The sequence below is a fragment of the Engystomops pustulosus genome, chromosome 9 (genome assembly GCF_040894005.1).
Source record: "Engystomops pustulosus chromosome 9, aEngPut4.maternal, whole genome shotgun sequence".
Lineage (NCBI taxonomy): Eukaryota > Metazoa > Chordata > Amphibia > Anura > Leptodactylidae > Engystomops > Engystomops pustulosus.
In genome coordinates this window covers 2129887-2146190 of record NC_092419.1, presented here as the reverse complement: position 1 = coordinate 2146190, position 16304 = coordinate 2129887, and the positions used below count along the sequence as shown (strand labels likewise).

The 16304-nt window shown below is 55.0% G+C and overlaps 1 protein-coding gene across 1 annotated transcript; it reads right to left on the bottom strand.

Annotated features, from left to right (window-relative positions):
• Positions 1 to 8153: 8153 nt before the first annotated feature.
• Positions 8154 to 15998, bottom strand: PRRT1 (proline rich transmembrane protein 1). The gene is made up of 4 exons (XM_072123805.1): positions 15740 to 15998; positions 14290 to 14609; positions 13923 to 14099; positions 8154 to 9121 (listed from the first exon to the last, which is right to left on the bottom strand). Exons 1-4 carry the CDS (start codon positions 15756 to 15758, stop codon positions 8945 to 8947), a joined length of 693 nt encoding a protein of 230 aa, XP_071979906.1. The 5' UTR covers positions 15759 to 15998; the 3' UTR covers positions 8154 to 8944.
• Positions 15999 to 16304: the final 306 nt, after the last annotated feature.

Sequence of the window (16304 nt, the reverse complement as noted above, 5' to 3'; positions counted from 1 at the left end):
GTCCCTGGTGTCTAGTGGACTCATAAAACGTCCCTGGTGTCTAGTGGGCTCATAAAACATCCCTGGTAGTGGGCTCATAAAACGTCCCTGGTGTCTAGTGGGCGCATAAAACGTCCCTGGTGTCTAGTGGGCTCATAAAACGTCCCTGGTGTCTAGTGGGCGCATAAAACGTCCCTGGTGTCTAGTGGGCTCATAAAACGTCCCTGGTGTCTAGTGGGCTCATAAAACGTCCCTGGTGTCTAGTGGGCGCATAAAACATCCCTGGTGTCTAGTGGGCTCATAAAACAACCCTGGTGTCTAGTGGGCGCATAAAACGTCCCTGGTGTCTAGTGGGCTCATAAAACGTCCCTGGTGTCTAGTGGGTGCATAAAACATCCTTGGTGTCTAGTGGGCTCATAAAACGTCCCTGGTGTCTAGTGGGCGCATAAAACATCCCTGGTGTCTAGAGGGCTCATAAAACGTCCCTGGTGTCTAGTGGGCGCATAAAACATCCCTGGTGTCTAGTGGGCTCATAAAACATCCCTGGTGTCTAGTGGGCTCATAAAACGTCTCTGGTGTCTAGTGGGCTCATAAAACATCCCTGGTGTCTAGTGGGCTCATAAAACTTCCCTGGTGTCTAGTGGGTGCATAAAACGTCCCTGGTAGTGGGGTCATAAAACATCCCTGGTAGTGGGGTCATAAAACGTCCCTGGTGTCTAGTGGGCGCATAAAACATCCCTGGTAGTGGGGTCATAAAACGTCCCTGGTGTCTAGTGGGCTCATAAAACGTCCCTGGTGTTTAGTGGGCTCATAAAACGTCCCTGGTGTCTAGTGGGCGCATAAAACGTCCCTGGTGTCTAGTGGGCGCATAAAACATCCCTGGTGTCTAGTGGGTGCATAAACCGTCCCTGGTGTCTAGTGGGCTCATAAAACATCCCTGGTGTCTAGTGGGCTCATAAAACATCCCTGGTAGTGGGGTCATAAAACGTCCCTGGTGTCTAGTGGGCTCATAAAACATCCCTGGTGTCTAGTGGGCTCATAAAACGTCCCTGGTGTCTAGTGGGCGCATAAAACATCCCTGGTGTCTAGTGGGTGCATAAACCGTCCCTGGTGCCTAGTGGGCGCATAAAACTTCCCTGGTGTCTAGTGGGCTCATAAAACATCCCTGGTGTCTAGTGGGCTCATAAAACGTCCCTGGTGTCTAGTGGGCTCATAAAAAATCTCTGGTGTCTAGTGGGTGCATAATCCGTCCCTGGTGTCTAGTGGGCTGATAAAACATCCCTGGTGTCTAGTGGGCTGATAAAACATCCCTGGTAGTGGGGTCATAAAACGTCCCTGGTGTCTAGTGGGCTCATAAAACGTCCCTGGTGTCTAGTGGGCGCATAAAACATCCCTGGTAGTGGGGTCATAAAACGTCCCTGGTGTCTAGTGGGCTCATAAAACGTCCCTGGTGTCTAGTGGGCGCATAAAACATCCCTGGTAGTGGGGTCATAAAACGTCCCTGGTGTCTAGTGGGCTCATAAAACGTCCCTGGTGTCTAGTGGGCGCATAAAACGTCCCTGGTGTCTAGTGGGCTCATAAAACGTCTCTGGTGTCTAGTTGGCTCATAAAACGTCCCTGGTGTCTATTGGGCTCATAAAACGTCCCTGGTGTCTAGTGGGCTCATAAAACATCCCTGGTGTCTAGTGGGCTCATAAAACGTCCCTGGTGTCTAGTGGGCTCATAAAACGTCCCTGGTGTCTAGTGGGCGCATAAAACGTCCCTGGTGTCTAGTGGGTGCATAAAACGTCCCTGGTGTCTAGTGGGCGCATAAAACATCCCTGGTGTCTAGTGGGCGCATAAAACATCCCTGGTGTCTAGTGGGCTCATAAAACATCCCTGGTGTCTAGTGGGTGCATAAAACTTCCCTGATGTCTAGTGGGTGCATGAAGCGTCCCTGGTGTCTAGCGAGTTTGGTTATAGTACTTATGGAGCTTATATTTATAACCCTGGTGTCTAGTGGGTTAATATTACGGTGTTCAGGGAGTCAGTATTTCTGTCCTCCGGGTTCAGTGTCCCTGGTGGGCCGGTGCTCACTTTCCTGCTCATCTCACTGGATCAGAGGACGAAGCAGAAGAAACTATTTCCCTCGTCCTCTACGTCTGGTCTCCTCTGCCTGGTGCATTGTGGGAGCGGCGGTCGGTATACGGCGGTGTAATATATCGCTATTATATAACCTTACGCTGCTCCTTTAATGGGTAAAAAATCAATTTCATGGATCAAATTGTTACCATGAAGGTCGAGAGACAAACAAAATGTCCTCAACTACAACCAGCGCAGAGGCCGTGCCCCCCCCCCCCTCCGTGGCATCTGTGGACGCTCTGCCTGCTCCTGTGGAGGGGTCACGGATGATGAGGGGTGCGCGGTCTTTACCCCCTCCCCACATCTCAGAGAAAGGTCCTGGCAGGTCTCTAGGAGAAGCTGGAGGATTGGGGATCGGTCCTGGGGGGCTCCGCTCTCCCCCCCCCCCTCCACTCCTCTTCACACGTCTCATTCCGTGGATGTTCAGGGTTTGTGGTCGCGGTGTGGAAGGTCCTGGCAGGTCTCTAGTGATGCCGCAGCGTCTGCAGAAGGAGGGGGGGGGGTGATGTCTGGGTGGACAACCCCTTTAAGAAACAAACGTGCCGGACGCCAATGAAATACAATTTTAGTTTTATTATAGATAATGCGCTAATTAACCATTCCGAATGCTAATGAATAAATACCCACAATGCCTCCCTCCACCAAATAAATAAGAAGATTCATCAGAACCAGAAATATTTCACTTATTTTCTCCAAAATCACAGAAATAAACGTCCCTCTCCGTAATATCCTGAAATATAGCAGCTACCTCTGTATTACACACTCAGGCCCCCACTTATCCGGATGTGGGCCCCTCCAGCGCCAGCACCCGACGCCATCACCCTGTACTTGCGCCCCCTGCTGGTGCCCCCCACTTACTGCACCCCCTGCTGGTGCCCCTCCACTTACTGCACCCCCCTGCTGGTGCCCCCCACTTACTGCACCCCCTGCTGGTGCCCCCCCCTACTGCGCCCCCTGCTGGCACCCCCCCTACTGCTCCCCCTGCTGGTGCCCCCCCCCCTACTGCGCCTCCTGCTGGCACCCCCCCTACTGCTCCCCCTGCTGGTGCCCCCCCCCTACTGCGCCTCCTGCTGGCACCCCCCCTACTGCTCCCCCTGCTGGTGCCCCCCCCTACTGCGCCTCCTGCTGGTGCCCCCCCCCCTACTGCACCCCCTGCTGGTGCCCCCCCCTACTGCACCCCCTGCTGGTGCCCCCCCCTACTGCGCCTCCTGCTGGCGCCCCCCCCCTACTGCGCCCCCTGCTGGCGCCCCCCCCTACTGCGCCCCCTGCTGGCGCCCCCCCCTACTGCGCCCCCTGCTGGCGCCCCCCCCTACTGCGCCCCCTGCTGGTGCCCCCCCCCCTACTGCGCCTCCTGCTGGTGCCCCCCCCCTACTGCGCCCCCTGCTGGCGCCCCCCCCTACTGCGCCTCCTGCTGGTGCCCCCCCCCCCTACTGCGCCCCCTGCTGGCGCCCCCCCCTACTGCGCCTCCTGCTGGTGCCCCCCCCCTACTGCGCCTCCTGCTGGCGCCCCCCCCACTGCGCCCCCTGCTGGCGCCCCCCCTGCTGCGCCCCCTGCTGGCGCCCCCCACTTACTGCGCCCCCTGCTGGCGCCCCCCACTTACTGCTCCCCCTGCTGGTGCCCCCTCCCCCCCCACTTACTGCTCCCCCTGCTGGTGCCCCCTCCCCCCCCACTTACTGCTCCCCCTGCTGGTGCCCCCTCCCCCCCCACTTACTGCTCCCCCTGCTGGTGCCCCCCACTTACTGCGCCCCCTGATGACACTCAAGTGAAGGGCATCCTGGGTATTTGTTATTCAGTATCGATATAATTGACCTTCTCACTGAGGTCACAGGTTTGTTCAGAGATCCAGAACCTCCACAGAACCCTGACAGACCCAATGGCACCGCTGTCCAGGACTCCAGTGTGACATTGTGCGGATTATACCGGGTGTAAATGGCGCCCGGTCCGGTTTCCTGCCGCTGGTGAGAACGTTTCCCGTGACCCAAATGTATCAAACTGATGAAAAGGCTCCAGAAATATCTCCGTAATAAGGGCAACACAAAAGCCAATTAATCAGATTGTCAAGGAAACATTCCCCCAGGTAACGGCAGCTCCAGCGGACCAGAACCGGGAATATGGATCAGAACTAGTGTGTCTGGTATATAATATAATACTACTACGGGACCAGAACCGGGAATATGGATCAGAACTAGTGTGTCTGGTATATAATATAATACTACTGCGGGACCAGAACCGCGAATATGGATCAGAACTTCAGACCCGGGAATAGGGAGCAGAACTACAGACCCGAGAATAGGGAGCAGAACTACAGACCCGGGAATATGGATCAGAACTACAGACCCGGGAACATGGATCAGAACTACAGACCTGGGAATAGGGAGCAGAACTACAGACCCGAGAATAGGGATCAGAACTACAGACCCGGGAATAGGGATCAGAACTACAGACCCAGGAATAGGGAGCAGAACTACAGACCCAGGAATAGGGAGCAGAACTACAGACCCGGGAATAGGGAGCAGAACTAAAGACCCGGGAATAGGGAGCAGAACTACAGACCCGGGAATAGGGATCAGAACTACAGACCCGGGAATAGGGAGCAGAACTACAGACCCGGGAATAGGGAGCAGAACTACAGACCCGGGAATAGGGAGCAGAACTACAGACCCGGGAATAGGGAGCAGAACTACAGACCCGGGAATATGGACCAGAACTACAGACCCGAGAATAGGGATCAGAACTACAGACCCGGGAATATGGACCAGAACTACAGACCCGGGAATATGGACCAGAACTACAGACCCGGGAATAGGGAGCAGAACTAAAGACCCGGGAATAGGGAGCAGAACTACAGACCCGGGAATAGGGAGCAGAACTACAGACCCGGGAATAGGGAGCAGAACTACAGACCCGGGAATAGGGAGCAGAACTACAGACCCGGGAATATGGACCAGAACTACAGACCCGAGAATAGGGATCAGAACTACAGACCCGGGAATATGGACCAGAACTACAGACCCGGGAATATGGACCAGAACTACAGACCTGGGAATAGGGAGCAGAACTAAAGACCCGGGAATAGGGAGCAGAACTACAGACCCGGGAATAGGGACCAGAACTACAGACCCGGGAATAGGGAGCAGAACTACAGACCTGGGAATAGGGATCAGAACTACAGACCCGGGAATAGGGAGCAGAACTACAGACCCGGGAATAGGGAGCAGAACTAAAGACCCGGGAATAGGGAGCAGAACTACAGACCCGGGAATAGGGAGCAGAACTACAGACCCGGGAATAGGGAGCAGAACTACAGACCCGGGAATAGGGATCAGAACTACAGACCCGGGAATAGGGATCAGAACTACAGACCCGGGAATAGGGAGCAGAACTACAGACCCGGGAATAGGGAGCAGAACTACAGACCCGGGAATATGGACCAGAACCACAGACCCGGGAATAGGGAGCAGAACTACAGACCAGGGAATATGGACCAGAACTACAGACCCGGGAATATGGACCAGAACTACAGACCCGGGAATAGGGAGCAGAACTACAGACCAGGGAATATGGACCAGAACTACAGACCCGGGAATAGGGACCAGAACTACAGACCTGAGAATAGGGATCAGAACTACAGACCCGGGAATATGGACCAGAACTACAGACCCGGGAATAGGGAGCAGAACTACTGACCCGGGAATAGGGAGCAGAACTACAGACCCGGGAATAGGGAGCAGAACTACAGACCCGGGAATAGGGAGCAGAACTACAGACCCGGGAATAGGGAGCAGAACTACAGACCCGGGAATAGGGAGCAGAACTACAGACCCGGGAATAGGGAGCAGAACTACAGACCCGGGAATATGGACCAGAACTACAGACCCGAGAATAGGGATCAGAACTACAGACCCGGGAATATGGACCAGAACTACAGACCCGGGAATATGGACCAGAACTACAGACCCGGGAATAGGGAGCAGAACTAAAGACCCGGGAATAGGGAGCAGAACTACAGACCTGGGAATATGGACCAGAACTACAGACCCGGGAATATGGACCAGAACTACAGACCCGGGAATATGGACCAGAACTACAGACCCGGGAATAGGGAACAGAACTAGTGTGTCTGATATATAATATAATACTACTGCGGTACCAGAACCGCGAATATGGATCAGAACTACAGACCCGGGAATAGGGATCAGAACTACAGACCCGAATATAGGGAGCAGAACTACAGACCCGGGAATAGGGACCAGAACTATTGTGTCTGGTATATAATATAATAGTAATGGTCCTGTCACCCAGAAATGAAGTGTCAGAGAAGTAATTACAGCGCCCGGATCCCATGGAAATACGATCCTTTCTGCAGGCGGCATGTTATAGAGCAGGAGGAGCAGGTTTATGGTGAAAGATTAAGTACAATGTATAATTTCTATACTTAGAAGCATCAATCTCCTCCCGGGGGCGGGGCTATTGGAAATGACAGCTACCAGATAGCAAAAGAGTACAATATAACGGAATAAATAACAAGTTATAATAACTCTACCCCACGACAATATCTATCTACCTGCTCAGCTCCTCCTGCTCTATAATGTGCCGCCTCCAGACGTGACTTTATTTTCATGACTCCAGATTCACTTTGAGCTTCAGGAAATATAAAGTTTCGGGTCTCAGTGTCAGGAAATGATGAAGCGGCGACGTCAGTGTTAAAGGGATTTCTCACCCCCTTAATTCAGACATCTGTCACACGGTCGGGGAACTGCTCTGGTGTAAGACATATCACGTCTGGGGTTAATTATTGGAGATACTCAGTGCGCACCACATGGACAGGGAACACCGCGAGGCTTCATCACGCCCTGCACTGCCCCCCAGTACTGTCCCCCAGCACTGCCCCCCAGCACTGTCCCCCTGCACTGCCCCCCAGCACTGCCCCCCCCGGACTGCCCCCCTGCACTGCCCCCCCTGCACTGCCCCCCCTGCACTGCCCCCCAGCACTGCCCCCCAGCACTGCCCCCCAGCACTGCCCCCCAGCACTGTCCCCCCCAGCACTGTCCCCCCCAGCACTGCCCCCCAGCACTGCCCCCCCAGCACTGTCCCCCAGCACTGCCCCCCAGCACTGCCCCCCAGCACTGTCCCCCAGCACTGCCCCCCAGCACTGCCTCCTGCACTGCCCCCCTGCACTGCCCCCCCAGCACTGCCCCCCAGCACTGCCCCCCAGCACTGTCCCCCCCGGACTGCCCCCCTGCACTGCCCCCCCTGCACTGTCTCCCAGCACTGCCTCCCTGCACTGCCCCCCTGCACTGCCCCCCTGCACTGTCTCCCAGCACTGCCTCCCTGCACTGCCCCCCAGCACTGCCCCCCAGCACTGCCCCCCAGCACTGCCTCCTGCACTGCCCCCCCTGCACTGCCCCCCTGCACTGCCCCCCAGCACTGCCTCCTGCACTGCCCCCCAGCACTGGCCCCCAGCACTGCCTCCTGCACTGCCCCCCCTGCACTGCCCCCCCTGCACTGTCTCCCAGCACTGCCTCCCTGCACTGCCCCCCAGCACTGCCCCCCCGCACTTCCCCCCAGCACTGCCCCCCAGCACTGCCTCCTGCACTGCCCCCCCTGCACTGCCCCCCCTGCACTGTCTCCCAGCACTGCCTCCCTGCACTGCCCCCCTGCACTGCCCCCCCTGCACTGCCCCCCTGCACTGTCTCCCAGCACTGCCTCCCTGCACTGCCCCCCAGCACTGTCCCCCAGCACTGCCCCCCTGCACTGCCCCCCAGCACTGCCCCCCTGCACTGCCTCCTGCACTGCCCCCCAGCACTGGCCCCCAGCACTGCCTCCTGCACTGCCCCCCCTGCACTGCCCCCCCTGCACTGTCTCCCAGCACTGCCTCCCTGCACTGCCCCCCTGCACTGCCCCCCCTGCACTGCCCCCCCTGCACTGTCTCCCAGCACTGCCTCCCTGCACTGCCCCCCTGCACTGCCCCCCCTGCACTGCCCCCCTGCACTGTCTCCCAGCACTGCCTCCCTGCACTGCCCCCCAGCACTGTCTCCCAGCACTGCCCCCCCGCACTTCCCCCCAGCACTGCCCCCCAGCACCTCGTGGGCCCAACACTTGAGTGTCATCTCCATCGCCCCGTCCTCCTTATGGCTTATCCATCATCACTCATTACCATAGACATCGGGTGCTGGCTGCCAAATCTTGGGGGTCCCCCAGTCTTCTGACACCAGATGCCTCAGAGGGAATTGGGCAGTTTTGACCAAATACCCCTCAGCCCACCAGGACCACGTCTTTGGCCGCATTGTCCCATCCCGTGTCACACATTCATTCCAATAATGTCCACTCATTCCTTGTAAAGTTCGCCTTGCTGTCTGTCCACGTGACCGTCCTCTGATATTCCCAAATCCATCAGGTCTCCCGGAGTCTTTACTTCTCAGCCTAATGGAGATCTGCATCACACAGCTGAAAAATACCCCATGAAACTCCCATTTTACCCCATAACACCCCAGATGGCACCGGTATCATTAGAACAAGGGAGGGGGAGAAGGTCGGAGAGCTCTGTGCTGGATGGAAACACGGAAGAAGAGAGAGAAGATGAAGGGGTTAAACGTGGTCAACCAAAGGAGGGATGGAAACAAGTCAAACAAGGGGCAAATACAGAGGGGCAAATGGGCAAGAGGAGAAAGAGGGAAGAACACAAGAAGGAAAACCTGAAAAGGAAGACGACAAAGAGGATGAAAAACCAAAGAGAAGAATCTAGAAATAGAAGGTTTGGACGCAGGCGACTTAAGAAAGTGCTGGGTGAGATCTTGGTGGCTCGGCCTGTGCATCGGACGCCCCCAAGTCCCCGAGGGATGGTTCAGTTACCCCAGTCATTGTCATGGTGCTGAGCTGCGATGATGATGACCACCGTGAGGATGGTGCACAGGACCATGGCCGCGATGCCCACCGCCAGGCTGATGAACGAGAAGTTCCGCGCCTCACGAGAAGCGATTTCTGCCGACATGATGTCTCCGCGAGCCAAAGCCGTCCGCACCTGCAACGATGGAGGGACAGGAGGTTATTACCATAAAGTGACACCTAGAGAGGGCAAGGGCAGGAGGAACCATCATACGAAACATAAGGAGGCTCCGGCCAGAGGCCTCATCCATCAGGAGGAACCATCATACGAAACATAAGGAGGCTCCGGCCAGAGGCCTCATCCATCAGGAAGCCAATGCTCTGGGGCCTCTGCTATAGGGGACCCCATTAAGCTCCTGGACCCAGGGGTGACTGCCCCCTCATGGTAAGCCGCGGTCTCCCTCTTACAGACCAGTTCTGTCTCTTGTACATTTTGTGTATCCGGTCCCTGGTGGCTCAGCACAAAGGAAGCGACCACAGCCGGTTAGTGTTACACATCTGGGGTGAGGTTAGGAAGCCCACCCTGAAGCCCACTTCGGCACCCTGATTATTGACAGACCTCGTGACCCATCTGTCTGGTCAGGTGATGCCACAATTCCTTACATTGGGGATCCAGGACAGGAGACCGGTCCAATAAGAGTGTTGGCCCAATGGACCGAGGCCCGGGTAACCGTTGGCTTTGCAGCTCATTGGTCCAGGTCCCTTTCCAGATGGAGCCTCGAGGTGTAAACCTTAACCCTTGTTCCCGATCTAAAACATTCTGGTCCTTTCTAGTTGCTATGGAGACCAAAACGGATTGAGACAAAAAATTATCCCAGATCAAAAACACAAAATGAATTTTATGAAGAAAAATCACACAAACTACAGACATTGCTACAGGAGGTCGTCCTAGACACAACGTACAACTCAGAGGGGTCCCTGTCACCTCCTGTCATTCACTGATTGATGGACTGCTCAGGGTTTTATCCTTTTTTAACATTTCTTCTACACTCAATGAGACCTCTGATCTCTAACAATCCAGCTCCCCCCAGGCTCCATGGCGTGTGCATGTTCTGTGCAGGGCCTAGGCGTGGTGTGTGCGTGGTCTGTGATGGTGTGTGCAGAGTGTGAGCGTGGCCTTTGCATGGTGTGTGCATAGCATGTGTAGGGCGGATGCATGGTCTGTCCATAGTCTGTGCATGGCGTGTGCATGGTCTGTCCATAGTCTGTGCATGGCGTGTGCATGGTCTGTGCAGGGCCTGTGCGTGGTGCGTGCATGGTGTGTGCATGGCGTGTGCAGAGTGTGAGCGTGGCCTTTGCATGGTGTGTGCATAGCGTGTGCATGGCGGATGCATGGTCTGTCCATAGTCTGTGCATGGCGTGTGCATGGTCTGTCCATAGTCTGTGCATGGCGTGTGCATGGTCTGTCCATAGTCTGTGCATGGCGTGTGCATGGTCTGTCCATAGTCTGTGCATGGCGTGTGCATAGTCTGTCCATAGTCTGTGCATGGCGTGTGCATGGTCTGTCCATAGTCTGTGCATGGCGTGTGCGTGGTCTGTGATGGTCTGTGCGTGGTCTGTGCATGGCGTGTGCAGAGTGCGAGCGTGGCCTTTGCATGGTGTGTGCATAGCATGTGTAGGGCATGTCCATAGTCTGTGCATGGCGTGTGCATGGTCTGTGCAGGGCCTGTGCGTGGTGCGTGCATGGCGTGTGCAGAGTGTGAGCGTGGCCTTTGCATGGTGTGTGCATAGCGTGTGCATGGCGGATGCATGGTCTGTCCATAGTCTGTGCATGGCGTGTGCATAGTCTGTCCATAGTCTGTGCATGGCGTGTGCATGGTCTGTCCATAGTCTGTGCATGGCGTGTGCGTGGTCTGTGATGGTCTGTGCGTGGTCTGTGCATGGCGTGTGCAGAGTGCGAGCGTGGCCTTTGCATGGTGTGTGCATAGCATGTGTAGGGCATGTCCATAGTCTGTGCATGGCGTGTGCATGGTCTGTGCAGGGCCTGTGCGTGGTGCGTGCATGGTGTGTGCATGGCGTGTGCAGAGTGTGAGCGTGGCCTTTGCATGGTGCGTGCATAGCGTGTGCATGGCGGATGCATGGTCTGTGCATGGCGGATGCATGGTCTGTGCATGGCGTGTGTGTGGTGCGTGCATGGTCTGTCCATAGTCTGTGCATGGCGTGTGCAGGGCCTAGGCGTGGTGCGTGCATGGTGTGTGCAGAGTGTGAGCGTGGCCTTTGCATGGTCTGTGCATGGCGTGTGTGTGGTGCGTGCATGGTCTGTCCATAGTCTGTCCATAGTCTGTGCAGGGCCTTTGCATGGTGCGTGCATAGCGTGTGCATGCCGGATGCATGGTCTGTGCATGGCGTGTGCATGGTCTGTCCATAGTCTGTGCAGGGCCTGTGCGTGGTCTGTGCATGGCGTGTGTGTGGTGCGTGCATGGTCTGTCCATAGTCTGTGCATGGTCTTTCCTCTGATGCCTTTATCTATGAGACACACAGGTTATTGGGGAGTAAATTTCTGTCACATTTGTAATTCCTGGTTTCCTATTTTAAAAACTGTTAATAAAAAATCTTGAAGCAATAAAGCAGCGAGTGATGGAGAAGAGGAAACAGAGTGTTCAGATCTGAGCCTCCACCCACACAGAGACACCCGGGAGAGGAGACGTATGAAGTCTGCACAGAAATTACAAAACGGCCGCTAGGAAACTATTAGAAAGCCCAACCTCCACCTACAGAGACGAATACTAATCGGAAACAAGACTCCACAAGCAACAGAGAGGAACCGAGCAATGGAGAGGAACCGAGCAACGGAGAGGAACCGGGCAACGGAGAGGAAGCGGGCAACGGAGAGGAACCGGGCAACGGAGAGGAACCGGGCAACGGAGAGGAACCGGGCAACGGAGAGGAACCGGGCAACGGAGAGGAACCGAGCAACGGAGAGGAACCGGGCAACGGAGAGGAACCGGGCAACGGAGAGGAACCGGGCAACGGAGAGGAACCGGGCAACGGAGAGGAACCGGGCAACGGAGAGGAACCGGGCAACGGAGAGGAACCGGGCAACAGAGAGGAGCCGGGCAACAGAGAGGAGCCGGGCAACAGAGAGGAGCCGGGCAACAGAGAGGAGCCGAGCAACAGAGAGGAGCCGAGCAACAGAGAGGAGCCGAGCAACAGAGAGGAGCCGAGCAACAGAGAGGAGCCGAGCAACATAGAGGAGCCGAGCAACAGAGGGGAGCCGGGCAACAGAGGGGAACCGGGCAACAGAGGGGAACCGGGCAACAGAGAGGAACCGGGCAACAGAGAGGAACCGGGCAACAGAGAGGAACCGGGCAACAGAGAGGAACCGAGCAACAGAGAGGAACCGAGCAAAGCCAACGGGACTGACCGCGGGAGCTCAACGTCTCCAGAGACCTGAACCTGAGGCCCGGAGAACATGGACCAAGAGGCAAGAGAACTGGAGAGAAGATGGACAGGAGAGATGAAGGTCAGGGGCAGGAGGGGTAAATACACGGATATAACAGTTACCTATAGGAATCAGAGATGGACCCGGCCACCAGAGCCCAGGAATCTCATCTCTTATAATGTAACTGTGATGCACTGGGACCCAATCTGATGAACTTCCCACATGGTTCTCCAGGGATTTGGACCACAAGGTCAAGTAACACTGATCCGTCGCCCTGAGGGCGTAGTGTAGGCCTAGGCCGAGGTCCAGGCAGGGAGAGCTGTAGGCGGCAGGCCGGGGCACACAGCACAGGGGGGGGAGTCAGAAAATGAGGCAAAGGGCAAGAAATAGAACATCAGTAAATATCGGACATGATAATAGCTCAGGCGCCTTCCAGTGTGGAAAAGTCTCCCACATCATCAGGGTCACTTTACTTGTAGGCACATCAGCGATGAAGAGCAGAGGTAGGTGCAGAACGAGGGCTACAGTCAGGTTAGTAGTGAGGTCAGTGACCCTCTGCCCCGATGCTGAACAATCAGCCAAAAGGTCTAACCCATAGATGTGACACAAAGTAACCGCGCTGCTTCAGGGGGGGTCAACCTTGGGTTCCTGACCTCTGACCTGCTCACCCGACCATTCAGATCACCACAGAAATAATCGCACATGTGGAGAGGATGGACTTCAGCCATAACACAAGATGAGAGGCTTGGACCTCTGGCACAAGGCACAGTGGATGGACTTGGCCGGTACCAGAGACCTGAACCAATCCTGGGCCTACAACCCAGACTATGAGGGAGCAGATCAATTTCAGGTGGAAAGTCCATCCCTGGATCTGTACAACCGACGGATGAACCTCCCAATCCAACACAGAAACAAGTATCAGGAGACGTTCATCCGGGGCCTAAATCCTTAGATTTCTCCAAACAGCAGAAGATTTCTCCAAACACAGGAAGATCAGAAAGGATTTATAAGAAGTTCTTCCGGGGAGGGAGATGAAGCTCAGGGGCACCAGCGGTTTATTCAGCGGTGTAGCTCAGGATCCATCTGTGGACCCGGATCTGATACAATATTATCAGAGTCCATTCTCCTGCCACTAGCGTCTCCCCATGTTCTTCCATATTAGACCTTAATAATGATGCGGCTCTCACCGCCTTCTCCTCTGGTGGGACCAAGTATCCGCTATGGTTACAAAATTACACAGGATAGGAGACAAGGTCCAGGCGCTGGGGTCCCATTGAAGGACTGATCTGCTCAGGAGCCCCCCCCCCCCCCACACCATTTACCCCAGACGCCCCCAGTGCAGCAGAAGATGTGGCTCTTCGGGCTTTGTACAAGGATAGAGAACCATGGAAGCTTCTACCTGACCCTCGCCGCCCCGGTCCTTGGGTCACAGCTTTATTATAACAAATACCACAAATTACCAAACATATTATGAAACCACTGGGATATCTGCTATGATCCGTCCTTACATGGAGGATGGACGGGACCCCCGCCCCCCGCACTCGCCGGCACCCACCTGCACAGCCTTGATGATGGCGATGACTCCGGTGGGCCAGAAGCAGCAGATTGTGGTGAGCACCGCGATGGGCATGTAGTCATGGGGAGGGCGGCGCGGCTCTAAGAGGGCCAGTCCCGGGGGGATCTGAGGAGGTGGGATGCCAGGCTGGGGGGGCACATTGCCCGCTTGGTATTGCTGTTGAAGACATAAGAAAGAGTAAATTACAATCAATCCATAAAGTGCGACTCCCCCCCCCGATGCAAACCACAGTCCTGGACCACATTTTGGAAAGCGGAGTAACAACCATTGCACTGGCGGCCATATTGGTTATCGCCGTCCCTTTAATACAAGCAGAGTAATTTAAAGGTGATGTGTCTGTACTCACCGTTCCCACTGGATAGACGGGGACGTAGGCGGTGCAGGGCTGCAGGTGCATGGGGTACCCTGTAGGTTGTTGCACGTACCCCCCCACTGGCATGGTCCCTGTGGGGGTATGGGTCTGCACCACGTACCCCTGGGGGGCCGGGGGGGCTCCTGTAAAGGGGGTCTCTTGAAGATAGCCTTGAGCATCCTGACGAGGAAGGGTAGCACTGGCGGGCTGGGGTGGGGGATCATTATAACCTGGAATAACCCCATTACAGGGACCCTCTCCCCCGGGCTGGTTATAAGGTGGGGGGGAGCTGTGGGGTCCAGAGTCCGGGGGGCCTGAGGAGAACGAGAAGGAAGGACGGGAGGGGGCGAGAAAGAAGAGAGAGGACATTGTCAGTCACAGCGCTGGAGATAACAACCCCCCGGGGCAACAACAGGTCACAACACACAAGAAGTGACAGGACAACCGCGGCGATCCGAAGATAGAGCCACAGCCGTATACAGGCAGCTATATACACAAACCATATATACAGGCTATATACACACAGCTATATACACAGATCTATATACACATACCATATATACAGGCTATATACACATACCATATAGGCTATATACACATACCATATAGGCTATATACACATACCATATATACAGGCTATATACACGTACCATATATACAGGCTATATACAGGCAGCTATATACACATATACCATATATACAGGCTATATACACACAGCTATATACACGTACCATATATACAGGTTATATACAGGCAGCTATATACACATACCATATATACAGGCTATATACACACAGCTATATACACAGAGCTATATACAGGCAGCTGTGTACATATACCATATACACAGGCTATATACACAGAGCTATATACACATACCATATATACAGGTTATTTACAGGCAGCTGTATACACATACCATATATAGTCAGCTGTGTACATATACCATATATACAGTACTATGTATATAGCACAGGACCAATAAACCTTTCACATGGAGACCATATACAATGTATCATGCAGTATATATATGTATATAGCAGAGGGGGATCCTCCATACAGATATACAATGTATCATGAAGTATATATATATATATATACAGTAGAGGGGGATCCTCCATACAGATATACAATGTATCATGAAGTATATATATATATAGCAGATATACAATGTATGATATGGATTGATGTATATAGATGGAGCTGCGGTATATACAGAATACATATAGTTTGGGATGTATATGGCCTGGTATATTCTCCCCCTGCCCTCCATTCCAGCACAGCCCCCTCTGCTCCCCCCCGGGGGGCTCCAGCTGTGCCGGGGGGATATTTGGTGCTGATGATGAGGATGATGAGCATCACAGACAGGATGAAGGCGTCGGACCATTGCCCCCCATCATGATGATGCCGCCCCCCATTCATTCTCCCCATCCATGATGTCACCTGTTTTCTCGCTGGACATGTCTGTGGGGGGCGGGCGCGGTGCTGCTTGTTTTAGGGGGGTCCTCGGATGGATGTGTCAGGATGGGGGGTCTCTCCTCGCCCCCGCTCAGCGTCTCCCCCCTGTGATCCTGCAGCAATTCCTTCTGCAGCGGCCGCTGTCTGCCTCCCTCCTCCTCCTCTGCCTGTGATTCTCTCCCCCTCTCCTCTCCTCCTCTTCCCTGTAATTCTGGGTCCCCCCACTGTTCCCTCTTCTCCTCCTCCCAATATTCTCCCTCTGCTTCCACTTCACTTTCCTCCTTCTGTTCTTCTCCTTCTAAAGGTCACATTCAGCCATCGGTGGCGGGGAACAAAGGGTTAATGCCAAATATTGTGTCAGCGATGGCGGTGACCGGGGGAGGGGGGGGGGGGCGTCCAGATTTTGGTCCTTAGGATCCTCGTCACATCATCAGGGGAGTGCAGGAGTCAGGGGGCACCCACACACCCCTTCCCCGGGGTCACACACTGCGATCCAAAACCTATTGTCCACCCAAAGAAGCTCAGGGTAGTAAGAGGATGACATAAACAG